We start from the raw sequence: 25,606 nt of genomic DNA on the forward strand, positions 1-25,606 counted from the left end.
TAATCATATATTTAATCAGCTCATGTACAGATAAATAGGATCGAATGTAAAAATGTGCCCTTTGCTAAACAGATAAGAGGATTCACTTTATCCACCCTCAGCCCCCCTCTAAATGTCAGCATCGTCAGCTGGGGGGGATTCAGTGAACCATGAAGAGCTTTTAACTGGGTGGAAAAAAAAAACTTTCTTCAATAAAAGATGATGACATAGTATGATTAAAGTGAAAGGGGTATTACATTATTTTTAATTAATCGAATTTATGTCTCCAAAACCCCAAACTGATTCGTCAGTACCCAACCAGGGTCAAGACAGAGATGGGATCTGCAGGTCCTGGGGTCAGCATCACTTTGAGACCTTTGATGGCATCTACTTCTACTTTCCTGGGACGTGCTCGTACGTCCTGGCCCAGGACTGCCACTCTGCGACACCACGGTATACTGTGTGGGTAAGAACAAGCATGTAGACATAAAAACATATATAATCTCATGAATTTCAATGCATTTACTTTTTGACCCCAGTATTGGTGATTTATACGAACTGTAATTTCCGGCATAAAAAGCACATCGCATTATAAACCTCACCCAGTACTTTTGTAAAGGAAATACTATTGGGTACATACATAAGTCTGGGTATCCCTGCTGAAACTTTTTCCCCCGTGACCCGACCCAGAGAAGCGCTACAAAATGGATGGATGGATGGATGGATGGATCGATGGGTGGATGGATAAGCCGCACCTGTGTAAAAGCTGCAAGTGCCCACATTGAAACAGGAGATACTTACAAAGAAAGACAGTACACAGAAAGAGTTTTCAAAGTTTTAACACCTTATCTTAACATAGCAACAACACGGTAGCACGATCAGGGCTAGTAAAAAAAAGACATACCGGTTAAAAAAAACATCCACAGCAGCTATTCAGTAGGCACGTGGTATCACAGCACTAACAGAGCCGGTTAAAATAAGCCAAAAAAACATACCTAAATCACTGAGACGTGGCAGAAACACGCTAGCGCGGCTCTAACGCTGGCGCAGCGCTAGCAGGGCCAGTTAAAAAAAATATACTGGTAAAAATCACTGAGACGCAACAGTAACACAGTAGCTACACGCTAGCACACCGCTAACAGGGCTGGTAAAAAAAATAAAAACATACTGGTAAAAATCACTGAGACGTGGCAGCAACACAGCAGCAACACGCTAGCACAGCGGTAATTGCTAACACAGTGCTAACAGCGCCGGTTAAAAAAAAAACATACTGGTAAAAGTAACTTCCTCGGCACATATACTCCACTGGTCTCACTCTTACATTTTCTGCTTGAGTGCCCCTTTGTGGTCGTTAGAAAAAATACACAAATTAGCTGAATCACCGAATTAACCGCAGGGTTGAAAGCGTGTGAAAAAAGTCATGGCTAATAGGCCGGAAATTACAGTATATCAGTTATTACCTTAACTTTGACATTGGTTGTGTAATTTGACTTTCACATCAGATAGCCTGCTACTGATATTTGTATACATGCATGCTTTGAGCCTGGAGCATGTCTGTAAAGTATTACCACGCTGCATGATGAGAATGGCTGGAGATTTGGGTACATTTCTTTCATGGTGACTGGCCCCCTCGGTGTGTCTTCAGGTGCACAACAGCCGATTGTGTGACGGCAGCGTGTATTCATGTCCAAGAGCTCTTAGCTTGTTATTCCCAAATGAGGAAGAGATTCACATATCTGCATACCGTGTTCACCAGGGAGGACGCAGGTATGTGATCTGCATGGACAATTGTATCGTTAATAGCCCATTTTGAGGAGTATTTCGAAAGATGAAAACGACTGTCATTGTGTAATCCCAGGCTCAGCTTGCCTCACACAATAGGTGGCGTTTTTATCGAGCGCCTGGCCGATTACCTGCTGGTGAAGAGTGTTTTCGGCTTCTCCCTGGCCTGGGATGGTGGCTCGGGGGTCTACCTGAAGATGAGCGAGGATCACCAGGGTGCCCCCTGTGGCTTGTGTGGGAATTTCAACCACATCGCCGGTGATGACCTTACCACTGCCCGCGGTAAGTGCTGCCTGACTGGTTCCTCGTCTTCTTTTCACTTGTGTCGGGCATACATTTTCTCAGTGGGTATTAGCAGCAGAAAGGCCATCTTGAAATCATGGGATTTATTTTTCTTCTGTTTCAATGATTGACACAAAATTGGGTGGACATGTCTGTCATAACCATTTTGGGTCAATTTGAGGCCTCATATTTGAATAAATCCCCGTTAAGACATGTTCCCAAATCCAGCTCAATTGGAATAACCTAAACAAATGGACGACATTAAATTGCAAGGGTTTTTTTTGCCACTGTAATGTTGAAGCTGGTGGTGGTGTTAAATTTGACGATTGTTTTGTTTTGTGGATTCGCCATGGAAAGGGGGTACAACAACTGTTAATTGTTGCTTGCAACTTTAATTCTTACAGTTATTGTATTTAGCCACTGTCTTGAGTGCCTTAACAAATGAGAAAATTAATCAGTTTTCACAAGTGTGTGTATTGCGGTGAACATCGTGGTGATGTAGTTTTACATTTTACATGTCTATCGCAACAGGGATGCACTAAAAAGGGCCTGTGGCTGGAATTGAAAAGGAACAAAGGTATTTTGGGTTGAAGCATCAATTTTGTGCAAATTTCAGCCATGATGAAACAAAACATAAAGATTATGAACATACAAACCCCTCAGCTGTTAAGATTTGTCAAATTAAAATACTGTATGGGCAATTGTTTGAGATTTCATTGATGTGTCAAGATGTCAAACAGTAAAGGGAAAACTCAAACTTTTTATGTATTAAGTTAAGCTATTGATTTGATCACATAACTTTTTTTTTAATTTCCATTTTGTTATTGTGAATTTCAGAGCCCTACGTTTATTTGATAAATTAGAGAACACGCAGTTGTGCTCTTATGTTTGATTACTCGGGCAGAATTCCTAAATTGTGTTATATTCTTTAAAGCCACATAAAACACATTTAATTTTGAATGGAATTCAAATTACAGTGAGTTTCAGAAATGCACAATAATTAAACAAAACATCCATAAAGAAAATAATGAATATAATTATATATAATAATATATATAATATATAATAATGAATACTCAGTCATAAAAAAATGTATATTCCAAGTTCATCCAGAAAAAGCAAACTTATGAGCACAACAGTACATATAAGGAGTCAAATATAACAACAATATTAAATGGCAAAAGGTTTTTGGGTTTGGCTGAGGTATTGATTACATGGCGATGAAAACCACTAGGCTATTTAAAAATATATCATAATAAATAAACACTAGATGATCTTCCAAACCTTTGCGTTAATAAATTTTCTCAATCGGGACCTTTTTTTTCTCAATCGAGACCTTTTAGAATTTTTTTGTTGAGTATCCCTGTCCTTGATGTACAGTATTTGTGGATAGGTGATGCTAAATTGTGAAGCTCATTTTAGCTCTGCACCAGCAGCAGTGCAACTATTTTGATGATTATTAAAAGCTATAATAAAGGGGATGTGAGGGCTTATTCATCACTGCGTGTCGAGAGGCACTGTATGTCACCATTATTTATTTTCAGGCATACGGACTGATGACCCTGCTGTATTTGCTAACAGCTGGGCGGTGGACCTCCCTCATGAAAGACCCTGTCCCTCGGTGGACCTTGACTTCAGTGGACCGTGTGACTCGGTATCGGAGATGGATGTAAGAACTACATAGACGCACTTCACTGAGAGACAGCGTGTAATACCAAACTACTTGATAACCAATTAAGTATGCCAGTACAAATCACCTTAGTTTTACCCACCTCTGTGGATCCTGTCAATTAACCAAAAAGGACACGATTGCACAATAAAACACTTATTTTAAACATGCCCTAGAGCAGGGGTGTCAAACTATTTTTTGCCATTGGCCACATTGTAATTTGTGTTTCCCCCTGAGGGCCGTTATGATTGTGAATCAGTCAAAAAAAAATGTATCGCCTCATTTTATTTACACTGATGTTATCCCCCATCTCCTGTATATTTAGGTACACAAATAAGCTGGATCTTGTACAATATATACCAGTATCTGAGAATATCAACAAACCTTCACAGTCGATGGTTGATTTCCAAATGGGCAGCGGCTGTGTATTTTTTTATCTACATTGGTGTGCCATTCCTTTTCTGCAGGATGCCACTGAGAAATGCAGCGCTCTCCTCTTCTTCCCGTTTTTGTCCTGTCATGAGAATATTGATCCCAACCCATTTATGGCCAGCTGTGTCTCTGACCTCTGCGCGTAAGTGAGAACTACCTATTCAGCCTTGACTGCCTTTTTATGTGTTTCGTATGCTAGCCTCTTTACGGACCAACATTAGTTGTAAAAGTAGCCTCCGTCTAAAGTGTATTTCGACCATAGATCCGATGATGAGAAGACATTTTGCCGGACTTTGTTGGAGTACACTCGGGCCTGCTCTCATGTCGGGTATCCAGTGAGGGAATGGAGGGATAGCTTCCCCTCTTGCAGTAAGTTCTGGCTACAACTCTTGAACAGAGAGGGGGATACATGAATACCAATTTTTAAAACATGAGAGACCCCACATATAACACGTGTTCTTACTGATATTATTATTATTATTATTATTATTATTATTATGATAGTGTGGTGAACTCAAAATGAACAACACAACAGACCACAAACAAAACCATATCTCCATCAATTAGACCTGTGTGATATGGGCAGGCCGGCACGGTGGATCAGCTGGTAAAGCGTTGGCCTCGCAGTCCTGAGGTCCCGGGTTAAATCCCGAACCGGCCTGTGTGGAGTTTGCATTTTCTCCCCATGCCTGCGTGGGTTTCCTCCGGGTACTCCCACATTCCAAAAACATGCAACATTAATTGGACACTCTAAATTGCCCCTAGGTGTGATTGTGAGTGCTGCTGTTTGTCTCTATGTGCCCTGCGATTGGCTGGCAACCAGTTCAAGGTGTACCCCGCCTCCTGTTCTTTGACAGCTAGGATAGGCTCCACCACTGCCTGCGACCCTCGTGAGGATAAGCGGCAAAGAAAATGGATGGATGAATGATTTGGGCAAAATTAATAATAATAATACATCCTGTAATTTTATATTCTGATAATATATGCAGTATATCCTGATGTGTCCTTATAATTATATATTAATGGGAATTATCTGTGTTAATCTATTTATTTATAAAATATGTATTTTATGAATAGACCAGAAAATGAAATGAATAAACAATTCATAAAGAACAACTCCTGCGACCTTTGTGAGGATAAGCGGTTCAGATAATGCATGGATAAAAAAGTAAGAAAGTCAAAATCGCAGAGGGTATGACTCGGCTAAACTAGGTCTTAATCACACACATAAGCTTTTGGCATTTTAAATATTGAATAGGTTTAACATTTGTGATTGTCAAATCTGTTTTCGGACCAATTTGGGTAAGAAAAAACACTTAATACACCCCACACCATAGGATAATCATAACAGATAATCTTTCAGGAACATTTAAAAATTGGGCCTTTGCCACATTGCTAGATTTAACAAAAACATTTACAACCTAACCCGATTATGCATGGACCCCGCTTTACTTTGTGTGTGAAACTCTCTTTGCATTTAGATGATGGCTGCGAGGAGAGCTTTGTGTACAGAGATTGTATCAGTTGCTGCCCTCCCACCTGCACCTTTGAAAAAGAGTGTCTTGGAACCAACCTCCATTGCCTGGATGGCTGCTACTGTCCTGATGGTAGTGAAGACAAGGAACTTAGTAATTTCTGCTACCTGCTAGTTGTAGTTTAAATTATACGCAGTGGTGGGAAGGGGGTGTTCATAAAGCCTCCAGTGTGCCCACAATCCCAGTGAGGATAAGCGTTAGGGAGAATGAATGAGTGATAAAATAAATTATATATATATTTTTTTAAACAAACAATTTCTGAATGGAAGCCCTTAATGCAAGATCTGATCATCCTGATGTTTTCTATCAGGGCTCATTTTACAAAATGGAACATGTATAGCGGCTTCCCAGTGTCCGTGTGTTTACCACGGGTCGTCATACGTGCACGGACATGTGCTTCAACAGGGTTGCAATATTTGGTGAGTGTTGATATGTACTTCATCAATTTCCCCAATGTGCAGTTAAACTACTGTGATACTTTTTTAGTGTTTGTATGGGAGGCGTATGGAACTGCACTGAGAACAACTGCACGGGTAGGACTGCCTGACCTTTTGTTGGGAATGCAGCGACCTAGTGAGTCATTTAACCTCTTCTGTCCATCCCCACACAGCGGAGTGTTCAGTGGTGGGTGATGTGTTTGTGACCACGTTTGACGGAAGAATGTTTCTCCAGCCTGGCGCGTGCCAGTACGTTCTCGCAAAGAGCCGCGGCAGCAGCAAATTTACCATCACTCTGCAGTACACGACCTGCACCGAGGTGCCAAAGCAATGATCTCTGTACACCCATATGAGGAGCTGTCAGGAACGTAATTAAGTATTACCTCTTCCACGCACATAACTAAAATGCTGTACTACTGCCACTATTGAAAGACTTTCACATACAACTTGTTTTTTGTACACTCACACACACTGCTTAAATGGTCTCACATGACAGAAACATTCATACAAGCAACTGAAATCCTCTCACACATTAGTCAAATGCTTATACACACTGAAACCCTCTCATATGCTATACGCAAACACACATTTCAGTATATTACGAGCATATTTCATTAACTGTAAGAGGATTTTACTTGTGCGTAGAAGCTTTTCAGTTGTTTGTGCAAGCATTTCTGTAGTGTGTATGATAGCATTGCAGCAGTGTCTGAGAATGTTTGTGTGAGAGGTAATCCTGAAGGATGTCCCTGAGGGCCCCTCATAAAGCCACAAATCCACCTGGGTTCAAACTGCCTTTTTATGTGTACAGAAGCAGGTGTGTATTCAGTCGGTGACGTTGGTGCTGGAGGAGGATGTGAGTCGTCAGATCACTCTGACCAGAGAAGGAGGGGTGATGATCGGGGTCAACTCGGCCCCTCTCCTGCCTTATGTTGATGGTGGCTATGGACTATTCTATTCACTTCTTGTTTCCTTCATTATTTAGGAATAGAAATAATGTTCTTGGTTAAATTTCATTTTTGTTTTTGTTTTTTTTAATTACACAAGTGTCAGAAACAAAAAAGCCTAAATATTTGAAATGTTTTTCTCCAGCATAGTGTCAAACAATGTTAAACTGACACTAGATAACTATGGTCAAATTTACTCACTGCCTTATCAAGACAAATTCAGAACATTTGAATGAACAAAATAAGAGTAGCAATATGAACACGGTGGATTTGTTTGAGTCTGAAAGTCTCCATGTTCTATATTAGTCAGCTCCTTTTTGTTTCCAATTTGATTACCAGTTTCAAACGTGAACTAGACCTTTTTCATTTTATCTGTTAATTACTCACTGGATGAATCTAGAATTGTGGCCCAAGAGCCCCATCCAATTTAATCTCCGATTTTATTGGCCGCCTATTTTTGCGTACCTTTCATGTGATCTATCCCGTAGAGCCTATGTTTACACAGACTAGACACACAAAAGCAATACACATGCACAGACAAAGAATTTGAACTGAAATAACATCACAAGTGTCCACACTCAAAAGTAACGGAAGTTAAGAATATTTCACAAATAATACAAAAATAAATTTCACTGAGCATTTAATTAGCCTGGGCTGACCATTTCCTAATTGATTTTATGAATAAAAACTTCCACATTTCCCCACTGGCTGCTACCAACTGAAATTATTTTGGCAAATTTGAAAATGGATGTCATGCCTCTAATGTACATAACATATGTATTTGCATTACATTTATTGTGATACAATTTGCTTTCTCTGTAGTTTAGATTTACAGTTTTTCTTTTTTAATGAATTTATTTGTGGTGTTTGCGCACATCTGGATGTGTATGTTGTTGACGTTGCTGCATTATACATTGGAATTTCAGTTTTGCCACTTCAGTAAAAAAAAAAAAATCTAAATTGTTTCCATTAAATTATGCAGTTAACAGAATTTTTTGGGGACTCTGTACTTTGTATTTCACATCAAATTAACATCTTACCAGTGATTGCATTTTTTTTTTCTCCCCTGGATATGTAGATGCGATGGATGTGCGCAAGCTGACCTCGGTGTTCACACAACTAAAGGCACGAGTGGGACTGAGGTTGCATTACGATGGTAGAGGAGGGCGAGTCCAATTGCAGTTGGACAGCCACTGGCATGGATTGACGCTCGGCCTTTGCGGGACTTTGAATGGAAATCTTCGAGATGACTTTCTGTGAGTTTGCAGTTGTACCACTTAAGTCTGTTTTTAAAGCTTTTTGTAACCGTTTTCCATTCTTATATAGGTCCCCTGCAGGTATGATTGAGGGGACGCCACAGCTTCATGCCAACGCTTGGAAAGTGTCATCAGCATGTGTCGCGCCGGTGAACTTGCCCATTATTGACCCGTGTGAGATGAACCTACAGAACGGTAATTAGCTCCACCAAGAAGGGAATGTCTACCGTGGAACACCGGGACACCTGATGTTGTACCTTTGAGAATATGATGTGAATTCTGGTGAAAAAAATCCAAACATTATGACATCATCATCTTTGCTATTAGTCGTGCTTAACTTTTTTTTTAACACTGATCTTTTTGTAATCTTTGGCAGTGTTTTTTCAAAAATATTAAAAGGATACTTAAAGGATTTCCTCTACAATTTAAACAATACATAAATAAAGTAGCTTTTTCTTTTCTTTTCTTTGCTTTGCTTTAGATCAGACTACAGTGTTTTAGTGCCAATAATGGCCAGATTAGCGCAGCCGATTTCCCATATCAGGCCCAACATAATTTCGAGTGAACGACAAAACGTCTTGTGGTGCGACATAATCCATGACTAACGATTTGGCCCTATGACGCTAAAATGAAAAGTTTAGCATATTTTGTTTTTGTGGGGAGAATATCGTCTGTGTAGTGTGACATAGACTATCACTGACAACTCTCTGACAGTAAACTTTGACGTTGGCAAAGAGGATTTCGCACAAACCTTACTAGGTTACTTATCGTTTTGTTGCCTGCTTGTGAGGCATATCGTATTAAAAGTATGTGAATATACCTCGAGCAATCCTGATGAACACAGCACGTTTTTTTCCCTCATTTTGTTAATTCTCTCAAAACGTCCTCACACACTCACATGCACACAAACAACACATCAGTGGAGCGCATTGTTTTCATTGCCATGGTAACGAGTATCTCATGTTACCTTGACCAGTGACATGTTTTGTAGTTCCACCACTCTGGCAGTGTTCGATTGGAGAAAATAAAGCCCCTGTGATCACAAAAGACAGGCTGTCATGGTTTTGAAATACATGTTGTGTATTGTTGCTACTGTCTGCCCAAGACAAAGTAAGATCATATCTCAGTAGTGTGACATATTGCAATCGTAAAAGACCAAATGTGTCTTGTCTGATCCAGGCATATATCCGCATTAACCAAAACTCAACGCAGCTCTTGCTTGCATTTTGGTTTTGACATGACACCAGGGATTTGTTGGGATCTTGGTGTTTCTGCAAGTTTGCACCTATGCATGAAAGTGTCTCAGACAAGGTCATGCGGGACACAGACTCTGGCCATCAGTTGAAAGTGGCTCTGGATTCTCACCGTGCCTAGCTGGTCAGATCACTGGTCGAGAATTGGTTTGCTCATAGACACATTTTGCAAATAGGTAACAAACACAAGATTTAGCTCCATCGAAAGGAGCCAGGAGCCAGCTCGGGCATCTGGTTAGATGTCTCCTTCTCGGCCTCCTGGTAATGTGTTTTGTGCATGTCCCGCTAGAAGGAGGCCCCGGGGAAGACTCAGGACAGATGCTATGTCTGTCGACTGATCTGGCAATACCTTGTGATCACCCAGGCAAAGTCAAGTAATTGGTGAAAAGGAAGTCTGGGCTGGCATGATTCAGCCGCTGATGCTTTTTTGGTCTTTAGTGATTGGGAAGGTTGATTTTATTTGGGTGGGGGCATGTCATATATTGCTATGTTATCCTCAAATAGCAGAATGGGTAAACTCCCACTTCGTCATCATTGAAGCAGAACACCAAACAGCCAGGATAACAGGCAAATAAAATAAGGCAGAAGAGTTAGGAGATTCCGAGAAGATCAACTAGGCAGGAAGATGAGGGGCAGAAATGGTCGGCAACAAAAGATCAGTCCACAGGAAGGTACTGGAGATTCTATCAGTGACATGAAAAAAAATCTGGCAATGAGTGAGTCATCAACAGAACCTTAAGTAGGTGGGTGTGACTGACTGACAGAGGTGAGCATGGCTGACTGGCTGTGACAGATTGTGATGGAGTGAGAAAAATTACACTCAATGGGTGGGTAGGTGGTTTTGAAAAAAACCCAGCAGAAAGCGAGTTTTCATAATACTTTGTTCCCTTCAAGAATGATTTACCGGTACGCATTGGCGGACTCTGGGTGCACTTGTAGCGGGAAAAACCTACATGATACTTTTGCAACACTGTCCAACATTTTCTGGATAGTAATGTATTGTGCATATCTTTTTAGTATTCTATGCCTCCCAGTGTGATGTGCTCCTGGGGAGTCTGTTCACCCCGTGTCATGGCTACATTGCTCCAAATGTCTACCAGCAGCAGTGTCGCTACCAGGCCTGCCGATGCGGAAGCGCTTGTCTCTGCACAGTTCTGGCTCACTACGCTCTGCTTTGCTCTAAGCACGGCGTTGACATTAATTTCCGAGCGCACATCTCCGAATGTGGTGAGTTGCGAGAGCTGCTGGAGTGAGTTTAATCACTGTTGAGATTTGAAAACAATATCTTTGCATAATTGTTATAATACATTGAGGTGAAAAGGCTTCTGGGATTTTTTTTTGTCTGTTTGCAAAAAGTAGGTCACGTGCTTTTTTTTCCCTATTGGTTTCGTATATATGATGTAGGAGTGGTGTGTCTCGGAGGGATGGTGTACCACTCGTGTGTGTCGTCCTGCGGGCGGTCCTGTCGTGATCTATCCAGCGTGGACGTGTGTAATCCAGATGACTGCGCTGAGGGGTGTGGCTGTCCTGACGGCAGTTACTATGACGACATGCGCCAGAGATGTGTGCGACTGTAAGTCTACTCCAGTTTCCACTGGAAATAGGATGTGAACACGACTGTTGAAATTGCACTTTTTTAGTGTACCATTCAAACCATCCTTCAATATATTTTAATTGGGCTTTTCCACATTACGGTTGTGGTTCAGCTGGAACCATAATCGATCACAGACCGTCATACTCTATTGATAATGAAAGGTTGTTTAACATTTCATACTCACATTCACATCTATCGACAATTTAGTCTCCCACGCGATCACCTCGACAACATCCAAACTCGACACAGGAACACTGAGCATGGATTGGAATCTGGAACCACTCCACTGTGGGGCACACATGCTTTTCTTATTATTGTTCTTATTCATTTAGAAAATGTAAATCAATTCTGACTCAAATTGAATCATGGCTCATTGCAAAATTTCTTTCCAATATTTCCCATGTAGTCTTCTTCTTTTCCTTTCGGCTTGTCCCGTTAGGGGTCGGCACAGCGTGTCATCTTTTTCCATCTTAGCCTATCTCCTGCATCTTCCTCTCTAACCCCAACTGCCCTCATGTCTTCCCTCACCACATCCATAAACCTTCTCTTTGGTCTTCCTCACGCTCTTTTGTTTGGCAGCTCCATCCTCAGGACCCTTCCACCAATATACTCACTCTGTCGCCTCTGAACATGTCCAAACCATCGAAGTCTGCTCTCTCGAATCTTGTCTCCAAAACATCCAACTTTGGGTGTTTCTCTAATGAGCTCATTTCTAATCCTATCCAACCTGCTCACTCCGAGGGACAACCTCAACATCTTCATTTTTGCTACCTCCAGTTCTGCTTCCTGTTGTTTCTTCAGTGCCACCATCTCTAATCCGTACATCATGGCCGGCCTCACCACTGTTTTGTAAACTTTGCCCTTCATCCTAGCAGAGACTCTTCTGTCACATAACACACCAGACACCTTCCGCCAGCTGTTCCAACCTGCTTGGACCCGTTTCTTCACTTCCTTACCACACTCACCATTGCTCTGGATTGTTGACCCTAAATATTTGAAGTCCTCCACCCTCGCTATCTCTTCTCCTTGTAGCCTCACTATTCCCCCTCCATCTTTCTCATTCATGCACATATATTCTGTTTTACTTCGGCTAATCTTCATTCCTCTCCTTTCCAGTGCATGTCTCCAAAGTATAATATAATCTAATCCTTATAAACATGGGATAAATTACAAAAAAGATATGTGCTGTATATGATATTACAACAAAGAATATAAATTTACTCATCTTGTTAATCATGTACTTCAGGGTCTCCCCCCCCCCCTCCCCCCGCATACCAGGGGGTCACGCCCCACTATTTGAGTGGCACTGATTTAGTGAAAGGATTTGAGGATAGAAGTCTCTTCAATGTCGTCTTGGAATTAATTGACCACTCATCCTTGCAGAAGTGTATGTAAATTGTAAGGACATTCGATGTGCACAGCCAGCGTCAGGTCACCCAGATGATGATGCCAGTTGGGTTTAGTTTGGGCTCAGGTAGAGCCAAATTCCAAATTTATTTCTACTCACTAATGTCCATGACTAAAGGCCCAGTTCCATCTGAAGAAAAGCATGGGTTTGGTGTACTTCTGGTGACCTGCACCATTGCTTTTTTTTTTCCTCTCTCTCTTTTTTTTTAATGGATATGTTCATGCTCACTCGTAAACAACCGTCATGGCGCATCATTTTTCTGTCATTGGCAGGGCTCAGTGCCACTGCTACACCATGGCCGGTGTGTCTCAACCAGGCGAGATCATCTTCAGTGCCACTGGACCCTGGTGAGTTTCACTGGCTTCCTTGAAAAAGCAGAAAGACATTTCGGCTGCTTTCACACTTGCAAGATCCACACCACTTCGTAACAAACACGATCAACCCACTCTATTTGGGTTGTTTTTGGGGTTGTTTTTAGTCATTACAGACAGACCACAAAAATGTACAGATATGCACAAATAGGAACATTTTTCAATCAAAAGTTGTGCTTATTTTCTACAGGAAAATTTGTGAGTAGGTGTGTTCCCAAAGGACAACTTTGCGAAGTTCACTTAAGCGCAAATGATGTTCAAAATGAATGTGACTTTTATTTTATTTCCCTCTATTTGCCATCAGCCTGTGCAGGAATGGGAAGCTGGAGTGTGCGGCAGAAGAAAAAGGTAACCCCTTCCCAACTCCATTACACACCCCCTGCCTTCAATTCTAGCTTCTTTCAACAACAAAGTGCTGTTTCAGGCTGTGTCCCCCTTGCCGAAATCAATCTTATTATTTTAGTAGCCTTGCACCTAGTTTCCCAGAAGTTCCTGCTGTGATTGGTGAGGAGGACACGGGCATTGATTCACCCGCATTTCTGTGTGTGTGTGTTTGTGTGTGTGTATAGAGCCAGACAGCCCAGAAATCAGGCAGTGCCCCACGGGTAAAGTGTACCACAGTTGCGCCGAGCAGAGAGGCGGCTTGGCCTGCGCGTCAACATGCCGCAATCTCATGTTGAACGTAACCTGCCCGCCCAACACGCCGTGCATCTCGGGCTGTGTCTGCCCTCCTGGGTAATACACAACCCCTCTCAACGTTGTTATTCATCTGTCTCATTGATGTCCTGAAACTGCCTCATTGGTACTTGGAAATAATAATTAAAAAAAATACATCAGTGCAAATTTAGCTCTTTTTGGCAATCTCTGACAAAGTGATCTCATTAAAGAGATTAATTTTCAAATGTATGCATGTGGATGTGAGCACAAAAGGACGAAAAACCGGAGGCTTTCCTGTGAGATAGAGATGTAATTAGTTGGTAGTCATCTACAATGATTAAAGGCACGGTGTACTTAATCAAGAGAGAGCAAGCTGTGTGTGCTTTAATCTTCAAGATCTTCACTCTAATATTAAAAACCTGCATATCCATCTTTCTTCATTACAGAATACATCTGTGTCTGTACAGTCTTGTTCTGATTGCACATATTTGTATGCTTGGTATATTCTATTTAAAGGCTGGTACTGCATCGTGGGGAATGTTACTATCCAGAAAACTGCCCCTGTGTCTGGCTTGGCCTAGAGTATCTCCCTGGAGAAACTGTGGAAACGTCCTGTTATAAATGGTACGTCGAAAGCCCTCTTGGAATCCATTTTTATTCGTTGGAAGAAGGATGCTCGAAAACGTAATCATTTTTTGAAAGCAGTGCAAATATATCTACTGCAATTTGTAGGCCTTCTGAACGTGACATCCCAAAACTAACTCGATGGTACCCCCTGGAAAGTTACAAAAAATAATCACCTCCCAACGCCATTTACAACAAATCATCATAATTTTAGATTGACATGTCTATTATAAAATAATGCACCTGTAAGTCTCAGATACTAATGCCCGAAATTGAACAGGAAATCAGCCATTTTGAGTTGAAGCTGGAATTTGGGGAAAAATGTTTAGGACTAATATTTGCTAGACAAATTACTACTTACAAAGAAATTACCCAAATAAACTTAAATCGGAAGCAGGTAAACAAGAGAGGAGTGAAGATTGAATTTTTTTTTTATTTGCCTAAAGCATGAAAGATGGATGATTATTATAAGGATTTGCCATAAAAAGGGGGATGTCAGGCCCCATTCATCGCTGCTTGTAGCTTTATCTGTTTTGTATTTAAAAGAACACAAGCTCATGATTAAACAAGGAGACAAATTTAATAGAGAATATATTATCCACAAAATTGTATACTAATGTGGTATGATTTCCCATTTGGATGATCACTCATTTGAAGCAAACAGAATGAAAAATAATCATTTTGGAACGTTGCAATTACGCATCTGCTTCATTTCTTTTTATATTTCCTTACATGCCTCTACCTGCTGCCTGCCGTCTCCTCAGTCTGTGTCAACGTGGGTATTTTAACTGCAGTTATTCACCGTGTCCAGCTGTGTGTACCATCTACAGCGACAGACATTACCACACCTTCGATGGGCTGGAGTATGACTACCACTCCAAGTGTCAGGTCTACCTGCTCAAAGTGAGTCTGGCTAGGTCCCTAAGCAATGTCTGTATGGCAGGCTATCGTGTATATCTAATTATTAGGAGTGTTGAAGAACCCGGCTACAAAATGGAATGGAGGTTAGGCTCCTTTTTGTGTAAGTCTGGTCCTTAAAGGAGGCCTTTTGTACCTTTTTTGTCAGAATTAAAAAAAAAAAAAACGCTGAATAAATAGTCTGATATTTTTAGATAGAAATATACAAAGGATAAAGACCTACAGTGCATTAACTGTCACTTGACATACTCGAAATAGTCAGGACGGGCTCATCCAAATGCACAATATGGCTTTTGTTACCATGACGACTATCATGCGCATGCGAGAGCTATTTAGTGTGACACACTTAGTAAATTTGTTGCTAAAAATTGATAAGCAACAAATACAGCAACTTTTTGCGTTGTTATTGAGGATTTCTGGAGACTCGGTACGTACAGAAAAGGAAATGTTCACCCATCCATGTCCACATTGTGAATTTCCCCCTCCCCACCCCCTGTGGGAAGCAAAGTCAACTATATTAGTATGGCTGGAAACATAAAGACATAAAGTATTGATAGCATTTTCATTTGTGGTGGCAGCACTTCACTGCCAAGGTGCCGAATTACACTTGTGTTGTTTGTAGAGTTTTTCCTGACTGTGGTGCATGTAGCCGATCTATTAGTCCTCAGAGTCGTGTAAATTTCAGATTGTCTGACTTGACGAGACATTTTCCAAAATAGTCAGATCACAAATTATTTACAGTAGGTTACTTCATTTCACACTTGATGGACCAGCGCTACAGAAGCCCATCTATTTGTCTACAATTAACTAAAAAAGTTGATTTTAAGGTCCCTTTTATGGAAGTAGCATCACTGTGTCTGACTCACGGTGACTTGAATCTGAAAGTGCGCAGCCAAGTCTTTGACTATTTCTTTTCTTTCTTTTTTCTTTTTTTAAATCAGAGAAGGCAAACGCGTTTGCATGTGTGTACTCCTTTGTTTGTGCCCTGGTAATGCTCGGCAAAGATCAAGCATGACAAAGAGGCTAGTGTTCAACCCAAACCTCAGGGTTCCTGTGCTCCCAGGGATATAGAATTAGAATGGGTGAGACAGGTGGTCCGATTGAGACCCGACAGATTTGCAGACCACCTTGCAGACGCGTAAAGAGTGGGCAAGTGGGTCTTTGCTGTTTAATTACACTGCAGTACTTCCTGAGCGCATACATTCCAAATGTCAATGTTAGCTTTCTACTCAAAGGGGATTTTGTTCATGAATGACCTTCTTCCTGTGTGCAGGGTTCAGGAAAAACTGAAGTATCCATTGTTGCCCAAAACAAAGACTGCTATGAAAGTGGCATTGTGTGCATGAAAACACTGGTCATACACGTGGGACTTACCAAGATCTACTTCATGGACAACTCTGGGAATCCTGTACACACACACACACACACACACTCACTCGAACACATACGAAACATTTTTTATAATGTATTCAAATAACATTTGTGATTGTTGTTTTCTCACACAGAGCGCATCAACTGTAATTGGTCGAGAGTCAGGGTTTGAGATGTGGAAAGCCGGTTTCTACACAGTGGTCTATTTCCCCGATCAGGACTTGACCGTCCTCTGGGACCGTAAGACAACCGTGCACATCAGAGCCGGGCCTCGGTGGAAGGTGTGCAGCTGCCACTCATTTTAAATTAGAACAGATTTGTTTGTTCTTGTAGCTCAACGTAGAGACCTGAGGAAGGCGTTTTGTTGGCAGTCAGCATCATGCCTCCCATGCTTCCTCTACAGCAATTTTATTTGTGCGTTTGTGTGTGTTATCAAGTTACCCACAAACTCATGTTGTCTCTGGTGAAAGTTTGCAAAACTATCTGTTGTAAAATTCACACTGCAGAGTCAGCTCGTGGTGTTTATTTCCGCTCGTCATCTCCGTGTCTTTAAAAAAAAATCAGTCGATCTTTTTAATTTCCTTTTTTGTGGGAGTTCACCGACTGTTGTGGAAATTGAGCCATCCAGCGAAGCTGCGTTTTAGGGGTGTCCTCATTGTTGGCTAACTGCAACCTGGAGTGATAAATGGGCCTTATTGTGGAAGCCAATCACAGCAAACACACATTTGAGCAGAGCCAAGCAACTTCACGTTACGTTGTACTTATATAGTGGGAGACCGGACTCGAGCTTGAAGGTATACACATCATGGGCCTGTATTTTAGCCCTGTCCACAAAATCAGGACAATTCAAAAGTTGAAAAAGATTCTTATACAGAGGCAGCACAGTGAATCAGATGGTAAAGCGTTGGCCTCACAGTTCTGAAGTCGAGGGTTCGATTCCTGCCCCACATGTGTGGAGATTGCATGTTCTCCCCGTGCCTGCGTGGGTTTTCTCTGGGCACTCCGATTTCTTTTCGCGTCCCAAAAACATCCACCATTAATTGGACACTCTAAAATACCCCTAGGTGTGATTGTGAGTGCGACTGTCTCTCTGTGCCCTGCGATTGGCTGGCAACCAGTTCAGGGTGTACCCCGCCTCCTGCCCGTTGACAGCTGGGATAGGCTCCAGCACTCCCTGCGACCGTTGTGAGGATTAGCAGCGAAGAAAATGGATGGAAGGATTCTGATGCGATACTGTAACAATTCATCAGTATATGTTTGTCTTTGCACGTTTTCAGCACTTATCTGTATTTAATGTACATCTGCTGTGAGCCCCTCTAAGAAGGGTTTTGCCCAGAGAATGTTAACAAATATACAGATAACAAAAGATTAACTCGCTTGTTAAGTTCAAGACCTATTTCTATATAATACTGCATACCTCATAATAGACTATTTTCAATTTTTCCGACAGGGCCTTCTCAGTGGACTTTGTGGAAATTTCGATGCTGTGACCATTAATGACATGACCACATCGAGCCACATGGAGGTCAACAATGCGCAGAACTTTGGAGATAGCTGGACGCTGGGACAGGTACGCCCCGCCCTACCCCACCACCGCCAAATCTTGTATCAAGACCCTCATCTTGCTTACCATCTTTCTTGCTCTTTGCGATTTTTGTAGTGTCAAAGTGATTACTTAGTGGAGCGACCATGCGAAGCCGACTTGGGGAGACAGCCATACGCAAAGAGGGAATGTGCACTCCTGTACAGCGAAGTCTTTGCATCTTGTCACAATGTGGTGAGTAGAGATGAACCATTAAAAGTTTAAAGTTAATACTGCAGTAGCAAATGTTATCACTAAAATGACACATTCAACACTATCATAATGATGTTGCTAAATAAACGACAGATACATACACCTAAAGCATTGCGCACACAGACACACACAAAGTTCAGCTATTATACAGTATTTACATGTGTGGCCAGTAGATGGAGTCCTATATTTTTGCACAAAAGCAGCCGGTGGACTGCAACTCTATAACAAAGCACAAACTTCAGAGGACATCACTTGATATATTACAGTAGATATGAACATCTATGCCCGGATGCTTATTAGGAGATGATTAATCATGCACTCCACACGATGTAACATTTGCTTGAGTCTGTTAAGCATCTACTGCGTCCAATTTTTTTTTTTTCAGGGCGATGTGATGAACAACTATTGTGATGGTTGCCATATGTCATAGTAACACAATCTTTAGAAACAGATATAACATGGGGAAACATAGTTACATGAAAAAGCGTGTGAACCTTTTTGTTTGAATTGGGAAAAAAAGGTAACCTAATCTTTATCAATCATAACACAAACTACACAAACAATAGGTTTTCACGGTTTGACATTAATGCCTCGAAATATACGTTGTCCACTTTGCACAATGATGTTTAGATGTTTTTTTATTCAATAAAAATATGAAACCAAGTCATTGTGTGTGGTATTAGATAAGACGATTTATTGTTGTGATTTACATGAAAATCATATTACATTTCATGACCAAAATGCTGAAAGTAATTCCAGTAATTCCAATGACTTTTTGACAACTTTATAATGTGTTATTTACAGTTGAGTTTAGCTTTCCTTTGGACTAACATGACCCTTCACGCATGCATATTGACTCCATCATAGCAGTTACGTCGTTCCTTCTGCACCAGAGATTAGCCCACAATTCTTTATCCTGCTATTTTGTCACTCATCTGAATTATTGACAACTACCTCGTATATAACGAGCCCTCACTTCATTTTTACCCCATGGAAATAAGGAGAAGGCCACTCTCCCTGGCCCTGCTATTTTCTTCAAAAGGGCAATTGTCAGGAATAAAATCCCTCTATAACCTGAGGATTATTATCATACTTACATATGTATAGTGTATCCAGAAAGTATTATGTTCATGATTGTTTGTCCCCAATATAGCAACCTTTTAATATCTCATAGCAACTGCAGTTAACTTTACCTGAGTCCCTATTTAATCTTTTTTTATATTGTCATCTTCCACAGAGGTTGCAAAATGTAATGAGCCTGTTTCACCAAAGAAGAAATAACTATTTTCAACTGTAGGGACTAAAAGTAAAAAGTCATCAGAAAAATAAATAATGAAGTAAAGTACAAATGCCCCCAAAAATTAGTACCATACAGCACCAAAGTATTTGTACTTTGTTACTTCCCACCACAAGAAGCCAGGAGGTGTTTCTCTCTAATGCAGTGTGCTTCCATGTACTCATATGACGGCATACCCTACAGGTGGATGTGGCCTGGTTCTACAGAAACTGTCTGACCGACACTTGCAACTGTGACCGCGGGGGCGACTGTGAGTGTCTGTGCACGTCCATCGCCGCCTATGCGCACAAATGTTGCCAGCACGGCATCACCATATACTGGAGGTCGCCTTCTGTGTGTCGTAAGTGCACACATACACACACACGCATACGCACGCACATGAACAATAACATGCTGATTGTCGACTTTCTCCTGAATGTTACTCCCGTTCAGCCCAGGATTGTGAATACTACAACAAAGGTATTTATAATTGTAATCCCAGCCATTACTCACTCACCTCCTTAAAGCTCAGCTCCATTTATGCGCACCTTAGCGCTCGGCGACGGCCCGTATTCCTTGGTGAGTGCTGTCCATAATAACACGATGATGGGAGTTAATCGCACCAGTGGCTCAGTCTTTCCGCTGATGAGGGACACGTCGGGCCATTTGCCTGCCCCGGCCCTCCTCTTCAACTTTATGGTTACGGGAGGCCTGCACAGGAACAGGACCTCACGTAAGTATCGCAGGTTCTCACCGTGATGCACTACTACAGTGGAACCTCCAAAGTGAACAGGGTCTGAGATGCTCGTCCACTTTCAGTTATTCCAAATTTGGGGAGGATTTTTCCCATAGGAACTAATATAATTGGGTAAAGAGGTCATAACAGTGTACAAGTAGTTAGAAAGTGTGCCTCATTGTTAGGACAGTCCAAAACATGGATGATAGCCTCATGGAAGATCCAAAATTAAGACTAAAATAAAATTGTCTACTGGAGTTAATCTGAGTTTGAGTGATTGATAGTTTACCACTCCCATGTTTACCTGTTTGTATCACCAAAATGAACCCGTTATAGGATATGGCTAAACCGCACCCCAAATGTAGCTCTCCGAACTGTCCATGTGTGTGTGAATGTCGGGGTCCATTATTGATTTTCTATATTTGCCCGGCAAGTGCCTGGTGACCAGAGCAGGGTCTACCCTGCTTCTCGCACCATGTTTGTTTGGACCAGAATGAGAACCTCTAAACCAGTAGATCTCAGCTGTTGTCACCCTGGGATGTGCATTTTCCTATTGCTACAAAGTCACCATCCAATTTAAAAGAACAATAAAGCATTTTGGTGTAAATATAGCCTCTGAGAACATATACACTACAGTATGTTGTATTTTTAATGCCGTTCCATATGAGGCTTACAAAAACATATTGCTAGACATGACGTCCATTAACCATAGGCTAAGCTGCATTGTATTTATTTACAGCATAAACTAGTGACTAGATCAAAAGTGAGTAACATTTCCTTTTGCTTACCTCTACCATGTGGAACGCCTTGGTACGCCTTTGTACTGTACTGAAAATATCTGATCACAGGTATGAATGCATGTAATTTTTATTAGCTGTCCTCTATATGTACAAGCCCTATGGTTTCCCATGGGCAAGCAGTCCAGGGTGTGTGCCCTGCTTCTCTCGCCTAAAGTAGCTGGAACAGAATTGAGCTCACCTGCAACCCTAATGAGAGCATCCATATTGTCCTTAGCTGTGACTGGTTGTCGATACTTACAGTAACGTGCCTTGCAATTGATCCTAATAAGGACATATAAGTTGTCAGGTACAAATGTCAGTGTGGTTATTAGTTTGTGTAGATGAGGCCTAGGATTGACTAGATACCAGTCCTGGGTGTACACCGCTTCTCTCGCCAAAGGTTAGCTGAGAAAGACTCCAGCTCAGCTGGATAGATGAACAATTTTACGAGTGTTCCACTTCAGAGGTTCCACTATACTCTTAGGGAATCAGTTGTTTCACCCCCTGTGGCTGTTCCGGTAGGTATCCCTGTGGTGTCCCTTGAGTCTGCGGAGAGACCCAACTTCTTCCTTGTGGTGTCAGAAAAGAGATGTTTCCAGCTGGAGCAGTGGAGTCAAGGGGAAGAGTTCAGACGGCGGGCGACGTTCATCCAGCATCAGGGCCTGTTTCTGCCCGGTCACACCTCGTTCGAACTTGCCAGCCAACCGGGAATCTTTCTGACACTAACGCGCACCGCCGTTCGAGCTCTGAGATATGACACGTCCAGCGGATTCAAAGCCAGCAGTAGCTTTATACTCGAGGGTATGTTCTGCATTTTTGGTGTATTTAAGTGACACAGCTATGGACGTCTTTGCTGAAAAATAGTTATCTATGTCAGGGGTTTCCAATTTTTTTTTAGTCCAGGGATAGGACAGGATCATTTTTTGAAGGTCCCCTTTATTAATTAAGCGTGCTGGAATTAAATTAAATACCAAAAGCCCTCTATGAAAGTGCATGTGTATTATTATTTTATTTTTAAACGTTCAAACCATATTATTCATGACCAGTTTGACAGAAAGAAACTTAACCAAATTCAGATAAATTAAGTTCCATAATCATCCGTCATTGCCCGCTGATGTGCAATGCATCCACTGACAACATGGCTACAAACAAAGTGGTGCTACACTGCCAAAGCTTGGGTTTAAAAAAAAAAACGAAATGAGGAATATATTACTGAACTTGAGCAAAACTATCTTCCCAAAAACATATTCATCTGACTTGGTTTGGTTTCTTTAATGAAACAATATTCATTCATTCATTGTCAATACGGCTTATCCCGTTCAGCATCGCGGGCCACTGGAGCCTATCACAACAGACTTTGGGCAAAATGTGTAATAAACCCTGAATTGGTCAACAGTCAGTTAAAAGATGTAAATAAGAGTACGAGCTTAAAAAAAAAATCTCTTAAAAGTAGTGTGGTTAGATTGCCTACAATTACCCAATTATAGTATTTCTTTCTTTAAGGTAAATACGTTGTTTTCTCTTACTCTTTGCTCTAAAATCTATATCGGCACTTATGATACTGTGTTAGTTGCTTTTTTTTCTTTTTTTCAGGAACAAAATGTTTGAGGTAAGTGAATTGGTCTCAGACAAAACAATAAAGAAGAAATATTCAACAGACAACGAACAAGCGTATTTTTCCTTGCACAATCCTTTGCTGTTTGGACATTATATTTAGAAACATTTCCTAGCACTCTGTCTACATTTTTTTTATTAAAGCGGTTAATGAATTCAGTTCTTGGTAAGAAACAGACAAGGACGAAATCACTGAGTCAGTCATGCAGAACATTGCCAAAGACATGGTTTGCATTTACACATTTCAAAAGGAGTGATTTCGCAAAATCTTCAAAAATATATACCCAAGGCATGTGCTTCAAAGCTACAAATATTTTTCCCAGGCTATCTTGCTTTACCTGTACATCTGTACATAAAGGAAAAACTATTATACTGTATAACGGGAGAATAGCAGATTTATGTAATATTTCACAAGCGTGACAGTTTTTAAATAGGCCAATGTTAAGATAGGAACAATTTATTGTTTTAGAGTGCCTATTTTCAATGCTCGGGCAATCCCATATGTTAGGTATGCACAAAAAGCAACATAATTTATTGATGAATGGACCCCCACGTTATGACTCCCACTTTGAGAACCACTGCCCTACATTTATGCATGCAATAACCAATTTGCTCCTCTCTTCATGCAGAGACTCATTTTGTCATCCCCTACCGGCTGATGTGTGAGTGGCGCTATCAGGCCTGCGCCAGCCCATGCGTGCGCACTTGCAATGACCCTGATGCTACACGATGCCGCTTCCTGCCCCTGTAAGCGCACCGCCTCTTGTGACGCACACTCAATCATAGTTTAAAGATATTTTTAATGACTTACTATATGTCACAGCGTGGAAGGCTGCTTCCCACAATGCCCCAAGAACATGATCCTAGATGAGGTCACCAACAAATGTGTCTACATGGAGGATTGTGAGTGTTGTAAGGCTGGAACTTTTAAAGTTGAACAGAGTCCGTTGTGGGATGCCTGTGTACAACCTGGACTGATCGCCGTCTATCGCAGGGCACATGTAGACAATCATTTACACTCACATTAACGCTTTTGGGCAATCTGGAGTCATCAATAATCCTAACATGCTTGTTTTTTTAATTTGGGATGAACAAGAGTTGGACAAACACAGGTAGAATATTCATCTCGACTGGAAGGCCCCAGCCGAGATTCAACCCAGAACCTCTCTAGTGTGAGGCACACAGATAGAGACAACAACACAATTTTTACCATTCGAAAAATAATTACAAAAAATAGACATACATGAGCTTTCTTGACTACGTTTTGTCACTTTTAAGAATACTTAACTGCTGCTTAACTGTAACAATACGTTTATTTACAGTAGATATTCATCCATTTTCAATAGAGTTTGTCTTCATTAGCATCGTTATCTGCAATAAAATCTCACATAACTTTGGGTGAGGGGTAAAATCGCTATTCATCGTACTCAAATAAGAGTAAAAGTAACAAGTACTCCTCTAAACATTTACTTGAGTAAGAAAGTACTCCGAAAAAAAAATACTCTGGTAAAAAGTACACGATGATAGAGAAAATAATCCCAAAAATGTTTTTTTATTTGGAAAAAATTTAAAAAAAAAACCTACTCCAAATAGGTAAATCTGCAGGTACCGAACAGTGAGTATTGCAGGGTCAATTGTGAGATGTTCCACTCTACTTACTTTAACTCTTGCTTTTCAATAGGGCTGAATTCTTCAAAACTCCTTTGATATAATCTGTCCTTTTTAGGTGTAATTCTTCCCCCGACTCCCACCCGCTTTGCGTATGTGACGCAGCCTGACATAATTACGTCTCCACCATTAACACTTTCGACTCAGAGGCCGACAATTACCACAACCACAAAGAGCATCACTAGAGTGCTCACTACATCCTCCACCTCCATGAGGCCAGCAACATTTGCCACTACTTTCAGTCCATATCCTCCAGGGATCCCTTCCACTACAACCCCCCCAACAAGTACACCCACTCCTACGACCCCAATACCCTCGGCTGCTTCCACCGAGCCTTTCACGTCATCCTTCATTTTAACACAAACCCTTTCAGCTCCTCCCACCACAGGCATCGGCACACCTTCAACCTCAGTGCCACCTGTCCCCATAACGTCAATGCCACCTCCCGTCATCTCCACCGCCACTAGCACTATTACCACGGCTATTCCTTCTCAACCTCAGCCCACTGCGGTCACCCCAGTGGACGTTTCGACGCTTGCCGTGGCAATCTCTGCGCCAAGTGCCACGAGCACAAAGCCGATGACAAAAGAAATATTCACAAGTCAAGATACCTCTCCGACAAAAGAGGAGGCGTTGACCACATCGCCGTTCTTCATACCCACAACACCTTGCACTGTAAGTGTAACTTCATCTCTGAGAGTGCAACATGTGAACAAGATGATTTTTGGGGGGCTTTTGAAGGATTTGAAGACTGAATCGAAATCATCATGAGATTGAAAATGACAAAGCTAAGATGTAATTGTCCAGTTCGATTTCTTGTAGTGTCCCTCCTTCCCTTTGTACTGCTTGTCTCGCTATCCCTGTCGTGTCCGATTCTGTCTTTTTCTGTCCTGTTCTGTCTTATTTGCTATTATTTGTCTACCTTCCTCACAGAATCTAACACCGTTTAGCTCACAACACCCATTCTTTCCGCCCCTGTTGTATTTGCTCCGTTGTATCCCTTTTCACAGAGTGTAGGACTGCCTGGCTCACCACTCTTGTCTTTTCCTGTGCTGTGCTGTGCTGTGCTGTCCTGTCCTATTCCCTATTTGTCTTATTTGCTAATCGTCATGTCCATTTCCCATAGAGTGAAGCACTGCCTTCCCAGTCCACTTCACATACAATATAAAAAAGAAAAGATACAATTCTTATGTGATGTTACTGTTGTCTTATACTGCTGGTATGCT

General features: G+C 41.4%; 1 protein-coding gene across 3 annotated transcripts in view; it reads left to right on the top strand.

Annotated features, from left to right (window-relative positions):
- The window catches only part of otogl (otogelin-like), a 45,806-nt gene that overhangs the window by 4,503 nt on the left and 15,697 nt on the right, over nt 1-25,606 (top strand). For 2 of the 3 annotated variants that reach the window (XM_061823988.1, XM_061823990.1), the window contains exons 6-36: nt 291-445; nt 1,625-1,746; nt 1,838-2,043; nt 3,588-3,712; nt 4,180-4,286; nt 4,407-4,513; nt 5,626-5,772; nt 5,990-6,098; nt 6,166-6,212; nt 6,290-6,435; nt 6,925-7,051; nt 8,139-8,316; nt 8,387-8,511; nt 10,587-10,796; nt 10,974-11,142; nt 12,844-12,918; nt 13,247-13,290; nt 13,512-13,677; nt 14,116-14,223; nt 14,988-15,126; nt 16,415-16,549; nt 16,647-16,793; nt 17,963-18,082; nt 18,173-18,289; nt 19,788-19,944; nt 20,037-20,063; nt 20,137-20,316; nt 21,621-21,899; nt 23,342-23,459; nt 23,536-23,615; nt 24,439-25,055. In XM_061823988.1, coding sequence (XP_061679972.1) covers nt 291-445; nt 1,625-1,746; nt 1,838-2,043; nt 3,588-3,712; nt 4,180-4,286; nt 4,407-4,513; nt 5,626-5,772; nt 5,990-6,098; nt 6,166-6,212; nt 6,290-6,435; nt 6,925-7,051; nt 8,139-8,316; nt 8,387-8,511; nt 10,587-10,796; nt 10,974-11,142; nt 12,844-12,918; nt 13,247-13,290; nt 13,512-13,677; nt 14,116-14,223; nt 14,988-15,126; nt 16,415-16,549; nt 16,647-16,793; nt 17,963-18,082; nt 18,173-18,289; nt 19,788-19,944; nt 20,037-20,063; nt 20,137-20,316; nt 21,621-21,899; nt 23,342-23,459; nt 23,536-23,615; nt 24,439-25,055 — 4,589 coding nt within the window. The remainder of the gene's footprint in view (nt 1-290; nt 446-1,624; nt 1,747-1,837; nt 2,044-3,587; nt 3,713-4,179; nt 4,287-4,406; nt 4,514-5,625; nt 5,773-5,989; nt 6,099-6,165; nt 6,213-6,289; nt 6,436-6,924; nt 7,052-8,138; nt 8,317-8,386; nt 8,512-10,586; nt 10,797-10,973; nt 11,143-12,843; nt 12,919-13,246; nt 13,291-13,511; nt 13,678-14,115; nt 14,224-14,987; nt 15,127-16,414; nt 16,550-16,646; nt 16,794-17,962; nt 18,083-18,172; nt 18,290-19,787; nt 19,945-20,036; nt 20,064-20,136; nt 20,317-21,620; nt 21,900-23,341; nt 23,460-23,535; nt 23,616-24,438; nt 25,056-25,606) is intronic. The other variant, XM_061823989.1, reaches the window with a different exon arrangement.

Source organism: Syngnathoides biaculeatus, chromosome 6 (assembly GCF_019802595.1).
Source record: "Syngnathoides biaculeatus isolate LvHL_M chromosome 6, ASM1980259v1, whole genome shotgun sequence".
NCBI lineage: Eukaryota > Metazoa > Chordata > Actinopteri > Syngnathiformes > Syngnathidae > Syngnathoides > Syngnathoides biaculeatus.